General features: G+C 30.7%; 4 protein-coding genes across 5 annotated transcripts; 2 read left to right on the top strand and 2 right to left on the bottom strand.

Moving 5' to 3' along the window:
- Positions 1 to 10,269: 10,269 nt before the first annotated feature.
- On the bottom strand, positions 10,270 to 11,920 carry LOC107360116 (ribosome biogenesis regulatory protein homolog). The gene is made up of 5 exons (XM_015926743.3): positions 11,324 to 11,920; positions 11,146 to 11,253; positions 10,951 to 11,083; positions 10,677 to 10,871; positions 10,270 to 10,600 (listed from the first exon to the last, which is right to left on the bottom strand). Exons 1-5 carry the CDS (start codon positions 11,814 to 11,816, stop codon positions 10,426 to 10,428), a joined length of 1,104 nt encoding a protein of 367 aa, XP_015782229.2. The 5' UTR covers positions 11,817 to 11,920; the 3' UTR covers positions 10,270 to 10,425.
- A 516-nt stretch (positions 11,921 to 12,436) lies between these two features.
- Positions 12,437 to 15,068, top strand: Nagk (N-acetylglucosamine kinase). Its single transcript, XM_015926668.3, has 9 exons — positions 12,437 to 12,628; positions 12,802 to 12,889; positions 13,139 to 13,237; positions 13,347 to 13,488; positions 13,809 to 14,032; positions 14,103 to 14,190; positions 14,261 to 14,358; positions 14,445 to 14,523; positions 14,591 to 15,068. The coding sequence occupies exons 1-9, from the start codon at positions 12,606 to 12,608 to the stop codon at positions 14,806 to 14,808; spliced, it is 1,059 nt and encodes a 352-aa protein (XP_015782154.1). The 5' UTR covers positions 12,437 to 12,605; the 3' UTR covers positions 14,809 to 15,068.
- A 60-nt stretch (positions 15,069 to 15,128) lies between these two features.
- LOC107360047 (methionyl-tRNA formyltransferase, mitochondrial) lies at positions 15,129 to 17,044 on the bottom strand. Its single transcript, XM_015926667.3, has 2 exons — positions 16,813 to 17,044; positions 15,129 to 16,748 (listed from the first exon to the last, which is right to left on the bottom strand). The coding sequence occupies exons 1-2, from the start codon at positions 17,035 to 17,037 to the stop codon at positions 15,885 to 15,887; spliced, it is 1,089 nt and encodes a 362-aa protein (XP_015782153.2). The 5' UTR covers positions 17,038 to 17,044; the 3' UTR covers positions 15,129 to 15,884.
- Positions 17,045 to 17,635: 591 nt separating this feature from the next.
- LOC107360155 (meprin A subunit beta-like) lies at positions 17,636 to 20,666 on the top strand. Of its 2 annotated transcripts, XM_025160284.2 has the most exons (3): positions 17,640 to 17,922; positions 18,727 to 20,115; positions 20,402 to 20,666. In XM_025160284.2, the coding sequence occupies exons 1-3, from the start codon at positions 17,856 to 17,858 to the stop codon at positions 20,407 to 20,409; spliced, it is 1,464 nt and encodes a 487-aa protein (XP_025016052.2). In that variant the 5' UTR covers positions 17,640 to 17,855; the 3' UTR covers positions 20,410 to 20,666. The 2 variants fall into 2 exon arrangements, with proteins under 2 accessions (XP_015782262.3, XP_025016052.2); XM_015926776.3 differs by lacking the exon at positions 20,402 to 20,666 and having other exon boundaries at positions 17,636 to 17,922; positions 18,727 to 20,366.
- Positions 20,667 to 21,396: the final 730 nt, after the last annotated feature.

Below are 21,396 nucleotides of genomic sequence, written 5' to 3'. Positions count from 1 at the left end.
TTAAAGACAGTTATGAGGAGGTTAATCAAAATATGATGATACAATGGCCATTAAATGGTTTCAAGACAGTTTGAGCTTTCCGGCTGTAAAGTAACAAAGTAAAGAAAAAATGATTAGTTGATTTGGAGAGTCAATTTGGATTTTGATTAAATTGCAATTAGGGTTACAATCGAGGAATAACTCTTTGGCTTGGCAGTTTCATTCAATTAAATTTGCTTCTTTGGCATCTTCCATTGAATACAAAGTTGACATTTTCAATAGTCTCTTGAGGACTTTTTTTTGTATTGTTTTTCACTCTATTTAGTTTGTCTCGTTTCATCAACTGATGAAAGTTAAACAATTAAGCTAAATTAGATTATCAAGATTCAGGCAAAGATTTAATTTAGAGTTTTAAAGCATTCTCTTAAAGGTTTGAAAGGTTAAAGTCATTGTCCTTAAAATACAAAGGGAAAGTCAATTTTTTTGTTGATGAAGATGAAAATTTTTAATAAAATAAAATGAACAAAATTTAAAGTCGAGATCGTCATTGATCAGTAAACAAGGGACAATGCAATCAATGAATTGTCAGTTATGTTAATCATTTACCAACATTATTGTGATAAATTATTGTAAATATATAATAATGTCAATAGCTCAAGGGTAAACTGTTTCAACATTTTCCAACAGTGAAAGTTATTCAATTGAACTGTTCAATTGAACATGTAATTTAATAAAAACCAGAAAATCAAAATAAATTGGCTAAATTGAATAAATATTGATGTTAACGATAATCAGTTGAATGTTTGAAATGAAGGATGAAAATATTTCAACAAAACATTTTGATCAACAGATATCGAAGTAATGTTAAGAGCAAATTGAACTATAAACAAGTCACTTGATTGTGAAGATAGAAAAATAATTGTCATCTGATCATTAAAATTGGCAATAATTGAGATCAACTATTTGAGAGTCCAATTCGTTGAGCGACATCGGCAAAGTTACCACGAACTCGAGTAAACTTTCTCAATGAAAGGTTGATCAGATTTTTGGTTAAACTGCAAATTGAACGAACCAAGATGGACCTGTAAGTGCAACATTCCTGGTAACAACCAGTTCCAGCATTGGGTACAACGGGGAACACTGGGTAAGGTTGGTTGATGCCACCGGGATAGGGTTGACCTCCAGGTTGTCCTCCGGGTTGCCCAGGGTAGGCTGTTGATGAGTACCAGGGTCGGAAGGTTGAATGAGGTCGAGCTGGTGGATATTCAGAGATGAAGTTGGAGGCTTCTGTTTCAAGGGATGAAGATGTAACAGATGAATCTGAACATGAATCGTAACTTGAACAGGTTCGATTGATGGGTGAAAATGTTTGCCCACTGGGACAGTATTGAAGGTAACTTGAGCCTGACCAGCAATAGTAATAAGATTTACAATTGTCTGGATTAGGAAAGTAACCGTAATTTGATGGGCACACAAATGATGAAGGCGATGGACCCGATTGACGATGTTTAACTTGACCTTTAATGCATATGCTTAATACACTTGACATGAGTAAAAATTGAAATTTTGATAATTTAAACATTTTTCGCTTTTTTGGATTCTTTTCACCAAAACATTACAACAAACCTTACTATTTGATATGATTGTTGCTACTAATTACCAACATGCACTGGATTCATTGTAGTGACAGTTTGTTCATGATCACAGAAGAGTTGAATTAATTTGATAATAATTTATAGCTGTAATAGCTTTGGAAATGATGCCAATGACAGAATATTAATGATATGAATAAAGTATTAATAATGATGTGAAAAGGTGAAAAATATCATTGAAAGTGAAAGGTAAAAAAGTGATTGTCATCATGATAGTTATCAAGATACTCATCTGACGAAATAAATTAATGATTAACTATTAAGATGAGAATCTCATAGAAGTAATTTTGAGCTCTTAAATCAATCGCAATTTCAGTCGAGCTCAGCTTTATTTTTCAATTTATATTCGTTAATGTTTGGACCTTTTTTAACTGAATATTTTCAGTTGAAAAATCGATCAAAATTGAACACTGAGATAATGAGAAAACTTGAAATGAACTTCAAATCTATTGATTCTCATTCAATGTCCAAAGCATTGAATGTTGTTCTGAATACTGATGACTTATCAATCAAAAAGGAAATTAAATTAATCATTACTATTGAATATATTCAACAAGCAATCAACTTAACAATTAATCAATAGTTTTGTCCATTTTGATAAGTTAAATGTTCCGAAATTGTCAAGTCAATGAACCAATTAATGTATTTTTGTCCATCAATTATGTAAACTGATTGTTGAAACAAATTATCTAATCAATAATGAAACCTATTTTTATCCATTAAATAATGAATAAATATATCAATTTACAATAATAGTTGAGCGAACTTTTCACGAAAATTTGTTTTTACGAAAAAAAAAACTTGAAACAGCGAAAAAAAAACTCTGATTTAATCAAGTTGATTGAAATTGATCTGAACATGAAACAAAAATGAAAATCAATAAATATACAGAAATAGCATTTAATGAACTTTCAATGTTTTTTTCATTTTTGTTTCAAAACAAATGTTTCATGAAATGAATAAAATAAGAAGGAAAACATGAAAATGTCGAAAAAAGCAACACATAAATTGTTCACCATTTGTCATTTGAGTTCAGGTTGGTGAATAGTTTCATTATTTTGGAACTTTTTCTTCATCGTTTTGTCTTTTCTTCATTTTTCTGGTTCAAAACTGAGAACTTTCTCAGTCTATACAATCATATTGATATACATGATAATTATATTGTAGATTGAGCATGTTGGAACATTTTCATGTTACTCTTCTTGATCGTAATTTTCACCATGAAACTTGTTCCTTTTCCACCCTTTATTTTCAGTTGAACAAGTTTTCATGAAAAGAGAGAAAAAGATGGCTCGAATCTTCATCATTATCACCATGCAGTTTCATCTTCATTCTCAACGTTTTAATGTCAATCATTGAGAAAGATAAAGGTGAAAGAATAAACTTTTCATGAATCTTCATGAGTATTCAGGTGAAGTGAAAGTCTCTTCAGAATTGTTTGAAACGTTTCTTGTTCTTTTCTTTTTCAACTCTTGAAGAAGAAGAAAAAAACGTGAAAAGAAATGTAAAATTTAGTGACATCAAGGTGGAGTTAGAGCATGATGATGATCAAATTCATTGAATGAAATAGATAAAATGAACGAAATATAAAGCAACGTGAAGAGGCGGTCAGAATGAAATGATAAATAAACTTAAACTTGAAATAAATTTTCAAGGAAAATGTTGAACCAGCATGAACAGGTTAAATCTTGATTGATTTTCATCTTCATTTCCTGAATTGAAAGTTGAAAAGTTCAATGAAAAAAAACATGAGAAAGCAAAAGTTGAACAGGGAAGAAAAAAAATCCCAAAATTTTACCAAAAATTAACTCATCTTAACAATAAAGGTTAAAGCTTAGTTTAATGAGTAAAAACAGGATTTATTGATTTCTTGAAATTATTTTTCCAATTTATGGAAAACATCTTTTATCAAAATTCAAACATGAATGAACAGAGAATTTCCAAGACAATTGAAATGAACATTTAAGATGTGGAATTATGTAAATATCATTTCTTCAAGAAACTTTTCCCATTAAGTTAACATTTGTTTTTGAATGTTGATTTGAAAGGAACATAAAAATTGATTTCGAACGTGAAAGTTAATTCAATTTGCTTGCTTTTTTGGGCAACAATTTGTAAATTGTGAGACTCGCAATTTGATGATAAATTGTCACTTTATGAGGAATCATTTTTTATGCAATTACTTGATTAACTTATACAATTAGAGGTTGTAAAAGAGGATAACATTGGATATTGTTTTTGTGCTTAGATGATGGATCAACATTGATTCAGCAGCATTTGGTAGCAATGAGAATTAGGACAAAAAGGTAAAGAGGGTTAATCAATGTTTACTTTGTGTCTATTTTGAGATTGTAATTGTTGGTGACTATTTAACTGATTGAAGACAATTTGAAGAGAAACCATTAAAGGTAAATAAACATGGAATCAATAATTTAGGTTGAAATGGAGCAAGTTTTACAAATGTTTTCATAGTTAATCTTAATCTCATGTTTAACCTTATTTTTATACACATTAATTTATCATGGTAGTCGTAAAAGTTTTATAATGCAATGAGAAAGATTTATTTTCATTGCAAGAAATGTATCAACAGTTAATCAGAATCAAATTGTCAAGGTAAAAACACTATCATCTGTAAAAAAGGTTTACTCTTGAAATGTTTCTCATTAATAATTTCACTGAAAAATATGGTTAACATCCATCAATGGTTGAAAATGAAAAATGTTTATCGGAATTGAATTTGATCATTTTGTTTGATGTGTTACAACAAATGTTGGTCAGCAATTGAATCAGCAATTTCAACTGTTAAAAGTATTCTCAGTTAAGTTACTGATTTTCACTCATTTTCAATAGATTGTTAAATATTAAATTATAATAATTTACTAATCACATTGAATTGTTTAGGGTTGAGAAAAAGATAATTTTGTTTCCTTTCCATTCATTGAATTGTAAAATGATTTTGAAAATCACATGAGTATTTGAAGTGGGAAGAGTTGGTGAAGTTTTGAACAATTAATCAATTGTTTGGAATAATATTTTAGAGAAAATCATTCAGAAATTTCAGTTTGGTTTAAAATTTGAAGTCTTTAAAATAAAGACAAATAATAGTGAACTTAACCAGAAAAAGTAGCTTTTCTGATCATCTTTATGAGATATTTTCAAGTGTTGATATTAATGGAGTCAAAATATAACAGTTTGGTTAAAAATTGATTAATATAAATGATGAATATAATGAGAGAATTAAAAAAATGCATTTGGGATTGAGATTAATTTTCATCTTAATTAACTAAATGATTAATAAGGTTTAGTTTACTGACAATCTTGTTAAATAAACAAGAGCAATTAAGATATATTGAATGAACAAGGATTTACACCTGAATGTAAGCTTGGCTTGAATAGCATTTTTTTGCAATTAACTTTAATAATTGTTATTAGGATTTGGGATTATTAAAGCTAAATGCACCAGAAAATTAGATTAACATTAATGGTTCAACAATTGACGGCAAGGATTATTTAAAATGAGAAGCAAATTAGGAAAATGAATGAACCTTTCATGGAATCTTCATCTTCAAACAAAAGAACAGAAAACCAAAGGTAAATATTGATATTAAATGCTCAATAATTTTTCATCAACACAACTAAATCATTCAAATTAACCTTCAATTAACTTACAATTACACAAGATACATGAATTAAAACAGTTTTGAGAAAGCATTTTATTCAATCGTAGACTCAATGAGAGTTTCAGTTCAGTTGAATATTTTACGATAAAATATCTTGCGAATATCATGTTTGAAGAGTTGAGTCAATACATAAAAATTTTAAGATGAATTACTTGAAGAAATTGAGGAAAATTGGAAAAGTCTAACATGAAATGGACACGAAAGATTATCATGAAATCAAATTGAGTAATGAAAGGAAGATGAACATAATGGAAAGATTGTAATCGACTGATAATGAGATGAGTTGATTTGCAAGTTCATTGGACTGTTATGAGTTGATTAACTCAGCTAATTAAAGTTAATCAAGTTTATCAATATCAATGAGCATGAATTGTGGAAGCAAAATTTAATGAAAACCCAAAAAGCCAATCAATAATGAAGGTAAATGTTGGTCTTAAAGAGGTTATAAAACATAATAATAGGATAAATGGTTGATGATATTTGAGATGAAAAACAAAACATTTGTGAATGTCACAGGTAAAGGCTGCAAAGTGTTGGTGAATAAATAAAGCAAATGTATCAGGTTTGTGTCCACTGGATATTAAAGTGACCATTATAATAATAGCAATGTAATATTATTAAACATCATCATTCACTGTTATCAACTTGGCTAAAGCTAAACAAATGTCAACAGTAAAAATAAAAAGTGCAACACAAAAGTTGACCTTTACCTAGTCTATTGTATGGGAAAGGTTGACAATGCAAAAACTGTTATCACTTGATTTATTATCATTGTTAACTTTGACTTTCAACTTTCCTCTCAACTCTCTACTTTTTTTATCATTATCATTATCATGTTTAGTTTCCAGCATCTTCATCATGTTCATCATCTTACCATCATTGTTTGTCTCTGCCTTTGAATTATTACCATTATTACCAGTAATAACATTTGAATATATTTATTTAGAGTACAATATTGCATTCAATAAAAAAGTATATTATCATTGACTGTTATTAGGAAGCAAAAAAGATGGTTCCTTTCATATCATTGAGTCAATCAAATAGTACAAAACATTTGCTTTTTACTCAACAATCAAATATAAAAGCTGAATTTTTATCTGACTCAGTATCAGCTATTTGTGTCCAGTGACTGTGTCAATCGATTTTAACAGAAATGAAAAACAATGAATTGTACAATTCTGTAAACAATTCAAAAATTTACTCATCATGAGTTTTGATTGTGTGTAAATGAAAGTTGAAATGAAAAAACAATTGACAGTTTCAGTGGTTAGATGAAATATTGAACCAGTGATGGTAAAATGATGAAGCATTTTGTGGCCAATAAAAGTGTTTAATTTTTTGGATATTATCATCAATCTTGTTTTTCAATTAAAAAAACACTGAAATCGTTTGATGGTCATCAACGGACAGAACGGTAATCTTGCAATAGAAGTGAATAAAGTACAAAAGATTAAGCTTGTTTTACCGTTAACAGAGGAACAAGAAAAGGATAAAAAGATTATTTTCTGGTGAAAAGTCAACAAAAAATGCCTTTCAATTGTATAACCTGGATTATTTTATATTATCATGAGCATTTTTTTCCCTCTGTAATGGATGTTTAATGTAATACATGAAAGACTTTCTTTACAGGTTTGTCTATTCATGTCCACTATACACTACTTTTCATCTTCATCCTTTTCTTCATTATCTTTTTTCTTCTTCTTCTTGTTCGGTGTATTTTTGTTCAAGGAGATGAACCATACTTTTGCCTTCTTAACCATCAAAACTACCATCATCATCATCTTCACCTTCACCATTATTATTATACTTGAGTGACTTTATTTTTGGCTTTCATACATTTGTTGTTGTTCAACTCAAGGTGATTGTAAGATGTTAATGAAACCTGGATCAGAATCAATCTATCTTCATTTCTTTTCATCTGTTTCCTCTGTCTTCATCATTCTCATCCTTCTTAACATGGTTCATTGTGTTCTGTAAAACTCAATGGGAAAACAATCTCAACACTTGATGTTGCTTTACCACCTATTTTTTTCAGCTCATTAATGTAAATTTAGCCATCATCAATCAATGTTTTACAGTTGAAACACATGAATGGATAAAAGTTGAAATGGTTTAATATTGAGTTGAAAGTGATAAACACGTTACTTTAGATGAAAGGGTTATTCAGATGACAGGGGAACACATTAACGTTAACATGAAAGTGAAAAACGAAACAAGAGTAAACATGAAAATGAACGTGAAACATCAATGACAATAAATGTGATTTCAAATGAGAGGCAAAATTTGAAATTCAAAATCTATGTAAACATAAGAGGAAAAGTCTGAAATAAACAAAAAAACTTAAGAAGTGAATTTTGGTGAAATGTCAAAGAGACTGATTGGATATTCAGATATTGGGACAGATTGAACATGAAAGAAATGTCATGAAGAAAAATCAGATTGAATGGATGGAAATTTTTGATTGATATATTAATATCCAAGTTGATGATGACAATGAGAATGAAAGAAAGGATATAAATATATTAACAAATGGGCAAAGGAAATGATTCTGATTGCTAATAATTAACTACAACAGAAGCAATTGGAGCAAAAATAGTGATTGAAATTAAGATGGACTGAATCAACAAAAGATGATAAATGGGCAAACAAATGGTTAACATTAGATTGTGGTTTGACAATTAATGTTGATTGGTTACAATTGTGACAATAAACAAGATATGAAAGGTGGAATGAAGAAGATGGAGTTTCAGAATCATTTTCACAAGGATAATCAGGATCATCATTGGAATTGAAATTGTAAGCCATTAAATATTGTCTCTCAACAATCAATTTTCTGGGTTTAAGCGATTGAGCCTTTTGATTTAGTGATGATTAGCAGATGGTTAATAAATAATGACAAGATTTACAGGAATTGTTGAGTTTCTAATAGTAATCGTTATTGTATGTTAAATATTTAACTTTCACCGGTTAAACGTTAAACGTGATGATACACATAAATGTAAAGGTAAAAATGAATTGTGATGACGAAGATAATTAGCGAAAAATCGATTAACCATTCAATGGAATAATGATCTGTATTGTGAGTAACATGAAAAAGCTGAATTCCAGGAAATATCAAATGCATAATGATAAAGTTAATTGTTATTGGGGTAAAAATTACAAGTTGAAACCCAAAATGGAAATTTTGTGAGAAGAAAAAAAGAAATTTGAATAACATGGTTTGATTGATGTTAATTAATTATCCTCTAATTAATTAAATGTTTCACCTTTGAACGATGAAATCTTCACAATGCAAGTGTAATCAAATTGAACATTAATATGATCAATTATCAGGAAAAAGGTTACATGAAGAGAAGAAGAAAAGCTGGAAAGAATAGAAAATGATAACTTTTTAATGTCATGAAAATTAAGCTTAACCATGTAAGAAGAAGACCCAAAAATGAATAGATTTTTCTCTTTGTTCGCTTGGGTTAAATTGCTTTGAATAAAAGTTAACAGCCCTTTGATAATTGATGCTGGTAATGGTGATAATTAAGGTAAAATGATGGCAAAGACTATTACTGTTAAACAAAGCGCCTAATCAAAGACAGTTATCTTTATGGCTCAGAAGTTTTGTATTATTTTGAAATCAATTTTTTCCCCTTTCGTCATTTCTGGTTTTTTGGGTACAATGTACAGTACTGGTCAGGGTTAAGTCAACAAAATCGGAGATAATTGTTCTCTGACAATGATTTAGTACCAATAAAATTGAACTTTATTTTGTTCAGTTTCTATTTTTTCTGGTCTCTACCAACTAAATATGCTAGAGATGTGGACGAATTAACTTGAGTCTGACCCTTTTTTGTTAACTCAACCCTGACCACTACTGTACTGGTTATCTGATGCTGGCCTTTGTTATAACTTTAACAAAGATTAACCAGTTTTTTTCAACTGAAAAATGTTTAGGATGGAAGGAAGGAGAACTCAGGAGAATGGACGAGTGTGACAAGGCAAAGTTTCAACAATCAAATATATTAATAATGCCAGAGTTGTCATGATTGTAACCTTGATATGTTTAACTTGACAGGTTGGTTTGGTTATTGGGAAATTTAGGGTAATTTCAGATGAAGGGCAAAGGAAAAAATAAAGACAAGATTTACCCTTAATAATGTTGAAGTTAATATGGTTGTTGATGGAGGTGGACGTAATTTTTCCAACACTTTACCAATTGTTTTGGTGATCCAGGTTTGATTAATCATGTATCGATCCTCTTCGTAATATAGATGAAAGGTTGCCCAACAGAAGGAGATAATTATAATCATCAAAACTAGTGTCATCCAAAGATAGTAAGTCCAGTAGTAATTGTAATAAAGGCAACAAATGTTTTCACCGCAACAATATTGATGTGATCCACATGCATCATGGTCACAGTAGTAATTGTAAACAAAATTGAATCGAGTTAACAAGACAATTATGGATAACAGGTTGACCGTTGGATTAAACATTAACTTCATTGTTACAGTTGGTAAAGCATTTAGTAAAGATCAGTAGATTAGGTTCAATTTTTGTTGGTCTTGAGGTATTGGTGTTGTGGTTGATGAAACCAGTCAACAATCTTGCTTTAAAAATAGAATATTGAAACTCTTGGATTGACAACGTCAAGAGCAGAGAAATGAAAACTTCATTTATTAAAGGTTAGCAATGTAATCAAAGGTTTTCATCATTAAACCATTTTTAGCAAATTTCCATGACTTTTAGCTCTTCAGTTGAGTTTACACCAAGATTATGTGATCCTTTCTGAGAATAACAAAACAACAAAACATTTAAATGTAATAAAAACAGAGACATCTCACGGTCGTTGAGAAAACAGTAGTTAAGTACAAAATTTTCAAATGTTTAACAAAATGTAACGAGAATGTTTGATTAAATTAATGATTATTTTGGTGTGCAATAATGAAATGAAAGGGAAAAAATTCTGATTGAGATTTAGCAAATTTAATTTATTTATTTAGCAACTTCACAAGTCATTTATTAATAAATATCGTACACAGTTTGTATTGTTTGCAATATATTTTCAACAAAATATGATATTCATTAACAGGCAAATAGAAAAGTACTGTTCATCAGTAAATTAACTATTTACCCTTCCTTGGTCCACCTTTTGATTTACCTTTGAAGCCGCCCTTAGATCCCATTTGCTTCTTCTTTTGTTGAGACCTATTATGAAAAGATACTCTTTTGCCAGCTTTTTTACCCTTTTTAGATTTTCGGTCTTTACCTTTCGTTTTTTCATTATCACTTTTAACAGCGCTAAGGACGAGAAATAGCAGAGAGGAAATGAATGTAAGTTAATTGGTGATTTACTGCATAATATGAATTTACTTACGCGTTGATCTTTTTCTGTGTTATTATGCTTAACGCTTTATTGCCATCAATCTTATCTCCTTTGTCTATTTTATTTAAAATATCGGAATATCTTTTCTTTTCTTTATCTATGTTATCGAAATTGGATTCAAATTTCCTTTTCTTCCCTGAAGCTTTTGCAGCTTTGGATGATAACTTAGCTTCGATTTTATCCAAACTGTAGCAAAATAAAAATTTTATTAAAATTAGTAACTAGAATTAGCAATTGAGACATGGCTAAATGCCATTGTACTAACCCATTAGGTAGTTTTCTGTCAAATTTTCCTAATGAAGCTGTGGATACTCGTGCAACTGCGGCAGCATTCATGACTTCGTCTCTGGTTTCTTTTTCCTTACCATCTTTTGGTAAAACTGGAGTCAAGCTTGAGCCTATAACATAGAATAAGATCATTAGATAATGATAAATTTTTCGAAGCATGAAAGTGTTTTACCTTTAATTTTATTAGCACGAGCAATATTCCTAAGTCTTTGAAATTCGTTTTTGGCGACCTTTTCTCGTTTTGCCTCCTGGATTTCTTCAAACATATCAGTGTTTTCATCTGCAACGAAAAAAATTGTTTTATCAATAAGAAGTTCATTGGTTGACCTCTCAAAATTCCAGTTACAAACCTTTATTTTGTGGTACTTCGACAACCCATTGATCCTTGGCGGAATTGATTCGGTTATAACCATAACGAGGTTTCCATTGTTTAGCGACGTCATCCCAGACCAATTTTTCTCTCTTTTTGTGTTGAATACCTTTTTCCTTTGCGTATGTTTCCCATTTGGTAGGTGGTTTAGGCTTGGGAATCGGTAAAGCTCTAGGAATTGGTGTTTTTCCAGCAGGTAATTTAACACAAGTATAACCCTCAACAGTTTCAGTTTCTAAATCAGCTAAATTGTTCATTAAAAATTGTCCATTTGTTTTTGCTAAGTTAAGAAGATAATCCTCCTTTTTTGATCGTAATTCATTACTATCCAATGGATTATTGTCTACCATCAAACACAGGCCTAAATCCAAATCAACAAGTTCCTTTTCAATTTGAACAGATTTCAAAGCTTCTTTCTCCTTTTCCTCGATCTGCTCTAAAATTGATCCAATATTACAGTCAATGGCAGCCATGACTAATCTTTAAACAATGTAAATCACAAGATAATTAAATTAAACACTACGTAAAATTAGACACTCGAATAAAACAAAACCAAACAATTTTTTACTAGGAAAGACAAACACGTTTTGAAATTTTCATGAGTTAGTTACCATAGAGTCAGCATTTAAAAAAACAGCGCGCAATTCAATTTTCAGACATTTATTTAGTTTTCGACATTTAATTGTGATAATAATCATAATCATACAATCATCTGAACAGAATTCAGTTTTCAATTAGTTACTTTCTGACATAGTCAAACACCATAAACAAATTTTGGACAATTAACATTTTATTTTCCGAAGCAAAACACCCATTCATGTAACTACGAAGCTGACCGCTAAAAATTGTCAGTCTTGGCGAATAATTTAATCAGGTTTGTTTTATAATACTTCAATAAATTAAGTAACATTTACATCATTAACTTGCGACATTTTAATAAGAAACTTAATCTTTATTATTAAGGTGTTGAAAGGGTTTTTAATTGCTTTATTAACATTGCAACTCTTAGATGAGTTGAAAGCACAATAGATGGCAGACCTCACAAACTGAATGTGTGTTTTGTTTTGCATTGAAAATTTAGAGAGTTCATTTCATGAACTTTTTCGCATCTTTACTTTCTACTACATCAACTCATTCAGTTTTAATTTTAACTTTGTTTTAGTTTCAACTTGTTGATTATTTGATCTTAATCAAAATTAAAATCTTCTACTTCGATTGTTTGTGATTTTTGATATCAATTCGTGTTCATTTCTCGTTCAACAATGTATTTTGCTGGTATTGAAGGGTTTGTACTTTTCCACCTATTTGTTGGCTAATTATGTTGAAACTACAATTGAACTTTGAGATTTTTGGTCCTGGGTTATTTATCCCTTGAATAGTTCAATAGTAAACTCCTGTGAACTGAAGCTGTTAAAATGTTTTATTTGACTTGAATGTTCTTTTTCTTAAAATTACCAGAGGTGCATCAAATTCAAATATTACCTTGATTCGTGGTGATGGTGAAATTGTCGCTCAAATTGAAGGTGGCCCAGAGACTAATTATTTGGTAAGATTTTACTTACATTTTGTTGCTACACATCGAGTTGCTTTTAAAGTGCTGCTTGTTCTTTGTTAGTGATCAAAAAAGATTGATAATGAAGATGATGACATTGTTATCTATTAATAAAACATTATCAACTAATTACTCAAGACTTGCCCTAGTTAAAAAACTAGAATCAGTCGGAAAATCAAATTACGAGTGTTTTTCATCATATGCGAAGCTAAAACTAATTTTCGTTATTTATTCCAATCACAGATACTTGGTGTAGAGGAATGCCAGAAACGGATAGTTAAATTAATTGAAGAAGCTAAAAAAGCTGCTCAACTGGATGAAGACATCGTTCTAGAAGGATTGGTATGGAAACAATTTAAATTAATTGCTTTTTTCTTTCATCCAATATTATTAATGATTGGTGCAATATTGAGAAAATTTCCTAATTTTTTATTTCCTTTTTTTTGTGCAGGGACTTTGTATGACCGGCTGTGAAGAAGACACAGCTAATCGGGAATTTGCTGAATCGATGAAAAAAAGATATCCTCAATTATCCAAATCAATAAGTGTTGAAAGTGATACAATTGGATCTTTATTAACAGCTTGTACTAATGGTAAATATTTTAACTGAGCAACTTTAACAACTATAATTAAAAGCTTATCTCTTCGATGATGAGGACGATAAACAGATGATTGATACATTTTTTCTGTTCAACATGACTATTTAGGCCAGTTAATTTCAGTTCCTGTATATCAATTATTGCAAGAAATTTCATTAGATAATCTATTTGTAATAATTGTTGAAACTTGTTTTAACCAATTCTAAAGTTCTTAACAAATTATCATAATGAAATAGTCTAGAAGAGCTAATGATTGACTTTAAATTTACATATAATTCTCATTTCTTTTATATTTCCTGATTCTTTCCATGTAGGAGGAATAGTAATTATTTCTGGAACAGGATCCAACTGTTTGCTTGTAAATCCTGACAACAAAACTCATCGTTGTGGAGGCTGGGGACATTTAATTGGCGATGAAGGATCTGGTTATTGGATTGTTCAAAGAGCAATTAAAACAATTATTCAACATGAAACCAATTTCAATATATGTCCATTTCCCATCGAAAAAGTGCGCCAAACGATCTACGAATATTTCAATGTGAGCTAGATTTCTTAAAGCTTATATTGTATCCGAACTTGAATTTTAATCATTATTTTCTTCATATTAGGTCAATGATTCTTTAGGACTAATCGCACCAACCTACATAGATTTTGTTAAATCTCGTTTCGCCGGCCTTTGTGTTCACTTAGCTAAAGGTAATCTAAACAATTATCATAAATAATGAATTATAGTCAAACTAATTGAATTTATTTGTTCTGTTTCCAGTTGCTGATGAAGGTGATAAATGCGCCCAGAAATTGTTTTATGATGCTGGAACTATGTTAGCTCGTCATATTGTTGCACTTGGTCCTAAAATTGATCCTGTATGTTCAACGCGACTTTATTTATTCTATAACGTTTACTTTATTTTTAATGATTGTCTTTGTTTTCATTATTTTCATTGTCTAAGGCCTTATTAAATAACCAGGATGGATTAACTGTCGTCTGTGTCGGCTCGGTGTTTAAAAGTTGGAAACTTCTCAGGCAAGGTAACACTGATACAAATCAATTGAATTGAAACTCGTCTTAATTTTTTATTCTTTAATTTCAAACAAGGTTTTATCGATGAATCTCAAACTCTTGGAATAGCATTGAATTTGGTCAGAATAACTCGTCCATCATCTTTGGGTGCCACATATTTGGCAGCAAGAGACGTAGGATTTAATTTACCAGTTTCTTCAACTCCCAGCACCGAATCGATTGAAAAAATCATTCCGACTATTATACATAAAGACAAAAATGTGATCAATTCCTCTGTATGTAACATAATGTGATAATTGGTTGGCCCTTAACTTAAAGTCCACTAATTCATTAATATCATAATCATTATTCTATAATATATATTTGTTACTTTAATAATGTTTATTCTGTAATTACATGCTCAAGATATATTTCAACGATTGTAAATTTTACCCTCGAAAAATATTTTCTCCCTGATTTCTGGATTTTGTATATTCTATACCATTTTCACATTTCCATGCCTTAATCACAATCGTTTATATGTTGACTAATAAAAAGAATTATATCAATTAAATTACTTAGAAGCTTCATTAAATTAACCTGATGAAATGAAATGATTTAAAAAATATAAGGATGAATGGCGAGAATCAATTAGTAAGTTTATTTTTCATTATTTTGATAGAATACAATTTAACTTACTTTTGTACGATGATTTGGAAACTTTTGATGTTGATTTAATGATCAGCATCTGAATGAATAGTTTCATTGAATTTTCTTACAGCATCTTTGGCAATATTAAAAAGGCTTTTAAGATCAAACTTGTTTTCCTCAGATCTATTTTCATGTTGAACATGAGTTCTTGATGTTAACTCATTAATAATTTGTCGTCCAGTATCAAATAGTTGATTTGGCTTGAGTTGACTTTTTATCTCGTTGCTTTTAATCCATAAATAGGTGACCCAAAGAATTGAAACCATAGCGATGGTCACTGAAATGATTAACAAAAAGACCATCCAATTGTATCTTGACTTGATTGGATCACTTGGTTTGTAATTGATTAAAAATCTTTGTCCACACGGAGTAACATTAGTATCACTATTTTGGTTGGAAGTCATTTTGAATTCGATCATTTGATAACTGCGGAAAGATTTTCTCAAAATGACGACAATTTTGATTATGAATGTATCAAATACATAACCATCAATATCATAAAAATTTAAATAATATTTGCACAGGTTGTATTTAATCAATCTCATTTCAATCGATTTGATAGTCCAAATATGTTTTCTACGCGCTAACCAAGTCGATGAACAGAAAATAAATATGGAAGGTGAAAGCTGAGTACACTAATCATGTAAAATAATTACTAAAATAACATCAAAACTAATAATTAATGTTTAATAACAGAGGGTAATATTAAAGGCTGTTTTTGTTTGCTAATAAATCCATTTTTGAAGTCTAAGGCAGTCATTTTAGCATAATTTTTTAAGGCTAACTTCCTAAATACAACCCATTTATTATCTTTACACTTGAAACAGACTCCATTTAACCGCGAATTGTACATAACTAGTCCAGGTTTGTCATGACAGACGTGACCGAAAACAATCTTTTCCAAATTGTCCCAATTAAGCTTATGAGTCAATCTTGTGTCAATCATGTCCATTAGGAATAAAGGTGATCCATTGATCCAGTTACAGTATATAGGAATGAAACCATCATAGGCACGAAATGTCCTATCAACTAGATCACTTGTCATGACTCCCCAATCAATCTGACCATCGGACTTCTTGAGCTTGACTGCATAAGAAATGCCCTCCTTTTGTTGGTCTTTAGCATTTGATAAATAAAATGGCAAGTTTGATATACACTGAATCAAAAGAGTGGCTCCAATCTCGGCTAAACTGTTATATAAGTCAATTGCTTTACTTCCTTCAGCTATATCAATCCTCTGTTGAAGTAAAATTTTCCCAATATCATATTTTTTCGGTTGAATTGTGACTACGCTTAACCCAGTTTCTTTGTCTCCAGCATATACGGCTTTCTGGATAGGTGTAGATCCTCGGTATTTAGGTAACAAGCTAGGATGAACATTGATCATACCATATTTACAACTTTTAATGGATTCTTCGTCAATTAATTGTCCAAAAGAAACAACAACACCTAAGTCATAACAGTCTGGTTTTAATCTGTGAGGCCATTGGTGTACAGTCAATCCTTTGGCTTTGGCAAATTGAGCAACACGATTGAGATCATTCTAAGACAGAATATAGAAGACAATGAGAGATTATCAGCGATAAATCAATTGAAATTAAACTTACTTTAGTGACTATTTCCAATCTATCAATTAGACATTCACTTGAAGAGCCTTTTACAGTTTTAAAATCAGCTGGTACTGTCAGCAGGTTATACAGCTTTTGTAAACTTGCTAAACTAAATACATCCGAACCATAGAAGATGACTGATAATGATGATTTAAATCGAACATGATAGCGTAATTTGGGTAGATTAACTATCAACACTGAACATTTTCCTTGGAGCCACATGGAAATAACAATTTATTTAAAAACGCACGCGTTGATTTCAACCTTATGGCAGGTTGAGTGATGTTACCAATATGATGTTACCAAAAGCTTTATGAGCGCAAAGTACAAAATATAATATCTCTGAATTGAGAAATTGACACAAATCTCAATGAAAAGGTTCAACCAGAATCTAAGGATTTCCTGTTAATAAATATCAGAGTTTGTCTCTCATGTTTCCTGGTCTCCAGTAAAAGTAAAATTAGAGAGATGTTGACCAAAGCTGAGATAGACATTGTGGGTTCACTGTTTCCATAACCTGGAAGATAACCATAACCCAGACTGAGGTAGCAAAAAGTTTATATGGCTAAGTCTTCGGTGGCAAGATTGCAAATTTGAACCACATTCCGTCCTCGATTATTTCTGGAGCCATTTGGTCAGCCAAAAGTCTCGGCAGCTATTTTGGAATCACCTGATCAACCAACAAAAAAGGGTAGATTGAAACTATTGATAATTACTAGAAATTCAGAATAAACTGATTACCAAAACAGATTGCTTTCAATGATACATTGTTTCCCATTGAATAATAAAGCCAATCACTTTTTGCGTCACATTTGCTCATGGGCGTTAAATAAACTTCACCTGTAATTGTCATTATAATTCATTAATCACTGAAACTCATCGTTGAAGTTTCACACTAATCGTTTCAATTAAAATCTGTTATTAATAACTTTACGTTGATTTCCCATACGTTTTTAAAGTAAACATCAGTACCGAAGAGTTTTCATTGTGAGCTTCAAGTTAATTTGCCGGTCCACGAGTTCAAGTCATTCCCAAAAGCCATGGTTAACTCAACGATAAGCATTAAAATTGCAACTCTGATTATAATTTCCATGTTATTCATTGAAAGTAAGTAAAATTTTCAACTCAATCATTTCAGATTGGAATCAATTTGAAATATATTGACACATTGATCAAGACTTTATGACAAAAATTAGACAAACCAAAAAATCTTTGAGAGTAAACTTTGACAGCTTCGCCTCAGGTTGATTTTTCGGAAATACAAAGACACATATTTCAGTTCAGATATCTTTTGTCGTTAAGAAGTCGATACACAAGTTAATAAGTCATGTTTACTTGTATCAATTTATTCAGATCATTTTATGTTAAGTAAAGTTGTCACAATTTAAATCAGATTCGGTTAGTTCAGGTAGTCGTGTGTTCCACCTGCTAGTTATACTTTGACAGTGACTTAGGCTCTTACATTATTTTGTTTAATCTGTTTATTGATCAGAATTTATTCAAGATATTGTTAGTTTTACCAGAATCTAGTTACACAGAATATGTCAAATGTGAATTTCAGTGTTTGTATTTAGTTGGAAGAAGTTATATCATGACATATACTCTTGAGTATCAACTTTTACGCGATTTTTAGGATTGAAATTTCAAGAATTGTCAGGTTATTATTAAATAAAAATACAACAGATGTTTTCTTATTAAATCATTATCAAGTTTCCTTTTCATGGAATTGCATTCCAAATGTTTTCAAATTGATGTGCAATTGATCGTCATTAGCGCATTTTTCCCCGAAAATTGTATTACTTAATACATTTATTGTATGCAATTTAACCCGAAAACTCAACTAAATCAATAAATATTATATAAAGTATATTATATCAGTTTATTAAGTTTTTTTATTTCTCATTTGTTTAGGTACAGCAAAACAGAGTGTATGTTTGGTTGAGGGCGATATAAAATGTCCGAGAAAACCAAGAAATTATTCCAGTCAGAAGCACCGTCCAAGAAATAGCGTGTCATTAACTCGTAAACGCTCCTACACAAATGGACCAAGAGATTTCAATACTCTTTGGCCAACTCGAACTATTCCATATAAAATTGCGTTTGATTACTCAGCTGATCAGCTAAGTTTATTACAAAAAGCAATGTCATCAATCGAGTCTTCAACTTGCATCAAATTTGTACCTTATTCCGGTCAACAAGATTATGTGAACATAATGAGAGGTAAAGACTGTTATTCCGATGTTGGTCGTGTTGGTGGAGAACAACAATTGAGTTTGGATCTTGATTGCTTCAACCAAAAAACTGTATTTCACGAGCTGCTGCATTCCATCGGGTTTTGGCATGAACACAATCGTCCAGATAGAGATAAATTTGTTAAAGTAATGAGGGAAAACATTGATCCAATTAGAATAGGAAACTTTAAAATATCTGATGAATACGCTTCCGAACCAGGATCTTGGGATTATGATTATTATTCAGTTATGCATTACAAATACACTGATTACTCGAGAGACGGTAAATTGGCAAGTTTACTACCAATCGATACAAAAGTTCGACCTGAAGATCTTGGAAGTTCAACTTTTTTGACAAAGCAAGACATCAGCAAAATAAATACACTTTACCGCTGCGAGACGAATTCCTGTCCACAGCCCAATCTCAATGCTCATGTGATAATAAAAAGTTCAACAGATTTTAACATTGGATCTAAAGTCACCTATTCCTGTGATGCATCTGGGTTTAGTCTAGTTGGTAGTTCTACACAAATATGTTTATCCACTGGTTCATGGTCAGGTCAACGACCGCGATGTGTACCAATCGTATCTCATTACTGTGACTTCGAAAGTACAGATTGTGGCTGGATAGCAGCATCTGGTGATGTTGATTGGGAAATTTCCTCTGGAAGAAAACATTACAGAACAGGAACGGGGCCATTAACAGACTTGACACTTGGAACTCTCGATGGACACTTCTTACGATTAGATACACAAAATTTAGACGCTGGACTGAAAGCTATCATAGCCACTCCAAACTTACCTTTGTCATCCAGTGGAGTCACCTTTTGCCTAGATTTTGGTTATTACATGTGGGGCTTAGTGGTAGGATCACTTCGAGTCAATCTGGTAACGCAATCAGGTTCAACGCAGTTATTTTTTAAGTCGGGTGCTTCTGGACCTAAATGGCTGGAGAAGCGTATTCCTTTCACTCCTGATGGTTCATTCAAACTTGAATTCGTGGCAACCATTGGGTCAGAACTAGGCGATATCGCTATTGATGATGTTTCCATTGAACCTTGTTCATCAGGTAATCAAAATTTAGCTAGATTAGCATACAAAGTCAATGTTAAATCTCGTCGTTTATCAGGATAAAATCTAGTCTTGTATTTGTTATTGTTATCTTATCAAATTGTATCACATTGTACAAATTGTAATTCATGTAAAAATGTAATTAATTAATTTTATATGATCAAGTATTTATTTATTTCCTATAAATTTGTTTTATCAGTGTCATAATACCACACAATAAAGTCACGATGCTAGCAAAAAAACAACAAATCAATGTTAACATTTACTTTTCACTTTGTTTTCAGCCGATTGATAATTGAACCGAAAGCGATATTTGGTAAAATGAAAAATTCATCTCATTCATTTGATTGACAACTGGCTAATTAGTTAATCAAAAAATCATTAAATCTTTGCACATCCTTTATTTACAAAAAATTACTGATTTAACTAATAACGCAAATAATTACGAAACAAATGATGGGCCTCCAAACAATTTACAGTTTTTATCTATTGACACTAAAACAAATTCGAAATGTAATTGCACCAAGCTATTTTGAATATTTAACCTAAGTCCAAACAAGTCTTCAAAGTTGTAAAAATGATTCATAAAAATACTCTTGATTAATGGTTTGTATCTTGATGAGTGGTTAGTAATTATGATTTATGTTCATATTACGGTCAAATATTGACTCAGTTGGTCAGTTGATCGTATGAGTAGTGATAAGGGAAATATTCGTAATACTTTTTGTAAATTTGTAAATTTTACCAACAACATAACCATAACAGTTTTTGTAAACCAAATCTTCATAATTAGTCTCAATTAGTAGTGAATAGATACGCATTTATAGTCAGGGATCTGGTAATTAACGAAGTAATTTACTGAATGAAATTAAGTTTCGGATATAGAAAGTTATGGGAAATAATTTCACCGAACATAACTTTAATAGCCTATGTATTATAATATGCTTTTAATTAATAATATTTACTTAAGGTTTGATTATAATAACTAAAATTAATCATATAGTGAGAATCTAGATAAATGAAGTACTTAAATAATCGATAAATTATGAATTATGTGCAAATGATTGAGATAATGATGACAAAAAATGTTGTAGATTAAGTTAGGGGAGAATGAATATTAATAAACTCTAATAAAACAATAGTTCAAAGGCTTCTAAGTTTACAGCATTTAAGGCCAAAATGGAATTTAAAAAGCCAAAGATGATTAAGGTGACCAACAGATTTCAAGTTTACTTGATAAGTTGCATAAGATTACTTACCAGTAAGGATTATAACTGTT

Source organism: Tetranychus urticae, chromosome 3, assembly GCF_039701765.1.
Source record: "Tetranychus urticae isolate SD_2017Ah chromosome 3, NJAU_TeUrti_SD_1.0, whole genome shotgun sequence".
In the NCBI taxonomy this organism is placed as follows: domain Eukaryota; kingdom Metazoa; phylum Arthropoda; class Arachnida; order Trombidiformes; family Tetranychidae; genus Tetranychus; species Tetranychus urticae.
This window is presented reverse-complemented; position numbering and strand designations above follow the sequence as displayed.

What these genes read in the sequence shown, in the direction of transcription:
- Nagk (XM_015926668.3), top strand. Translation starts at nt 12,606, where the DNA reads ATGTATTTTGCTGGTATTGAAGG. An exon ending in CGATCTACGAATATTTCAAT is followed by an intron (nt 14,033 to 14,102) that starts GTGAGCTAGATT and finishes TCTTCATATTAG; the next exon opens with GTCAATGATTCTTTAGGACT. An exon ending in TTGGAAACTTCTCAGGCAAG is followed by an intron (nt 14,524 to 14,590) that starts GTAACACTGATA and finishes ATTTCAAACAAG; the next exon opens with GTTTTATCGATGAATCTCAA.
- LOC107360155 (XM_015926776.3), top strand. Translation starts at nt 17,856, where the DNA reads ATGGTTAACTCAACGATAAGCATTAAAATTGCAACTCTGATTATAATT. An exon ending in TTCCATGTTATTCATTGAAA is followed by an intron (nt 17,923 to 18,726) that starts GTAAGTAAAATT and finishes TCATTTGTTTAG; the next exon opens with GTACAGCAAAACAGAGTGTA.
- LOC107360116 (XM_015926743.3), bottom strand. Translation starts at nt 11,816, where the DNA reads ATGGCTGCCATTGACTGTAATATTGGATCAATTTTAGAGCAGATCGAG. An exon ending in CGAAGTACCACAAAATAAAG is followed by an intron (nt 11,254 to 11,323) that starts GTTTGTAACTGG and finishes TTTTCGTTGCAG; the next exon opens with ATGAAAACACTGATATGTTT. An exon ending in GACAGAAAACTACCTAATGG is followed by an intron (nt 10,872 to 10,950) that starts GTTAGTACAATG and finishes ATTTTGCTACAG; the next exon opens with TTTGGATAAAATCGAAGCTA.
- LOC107360047 (XM_015926667.3), bottom strand. Translation starts at nt 17,037, where the DNA reads ATGTGGCTCCAAGGAAAATGTTCAGTGTTGATAGTTAATCTACCCAAA. An exon ending in GATTGGAAATAGTCACTAAA is followed by an intron (nt 16,749 to 16,812) that starts GTAAGTTTAATT and finishes ATTCTGTCTTAG; the next exon opens with AATGATCTCAATCGTGTTGC.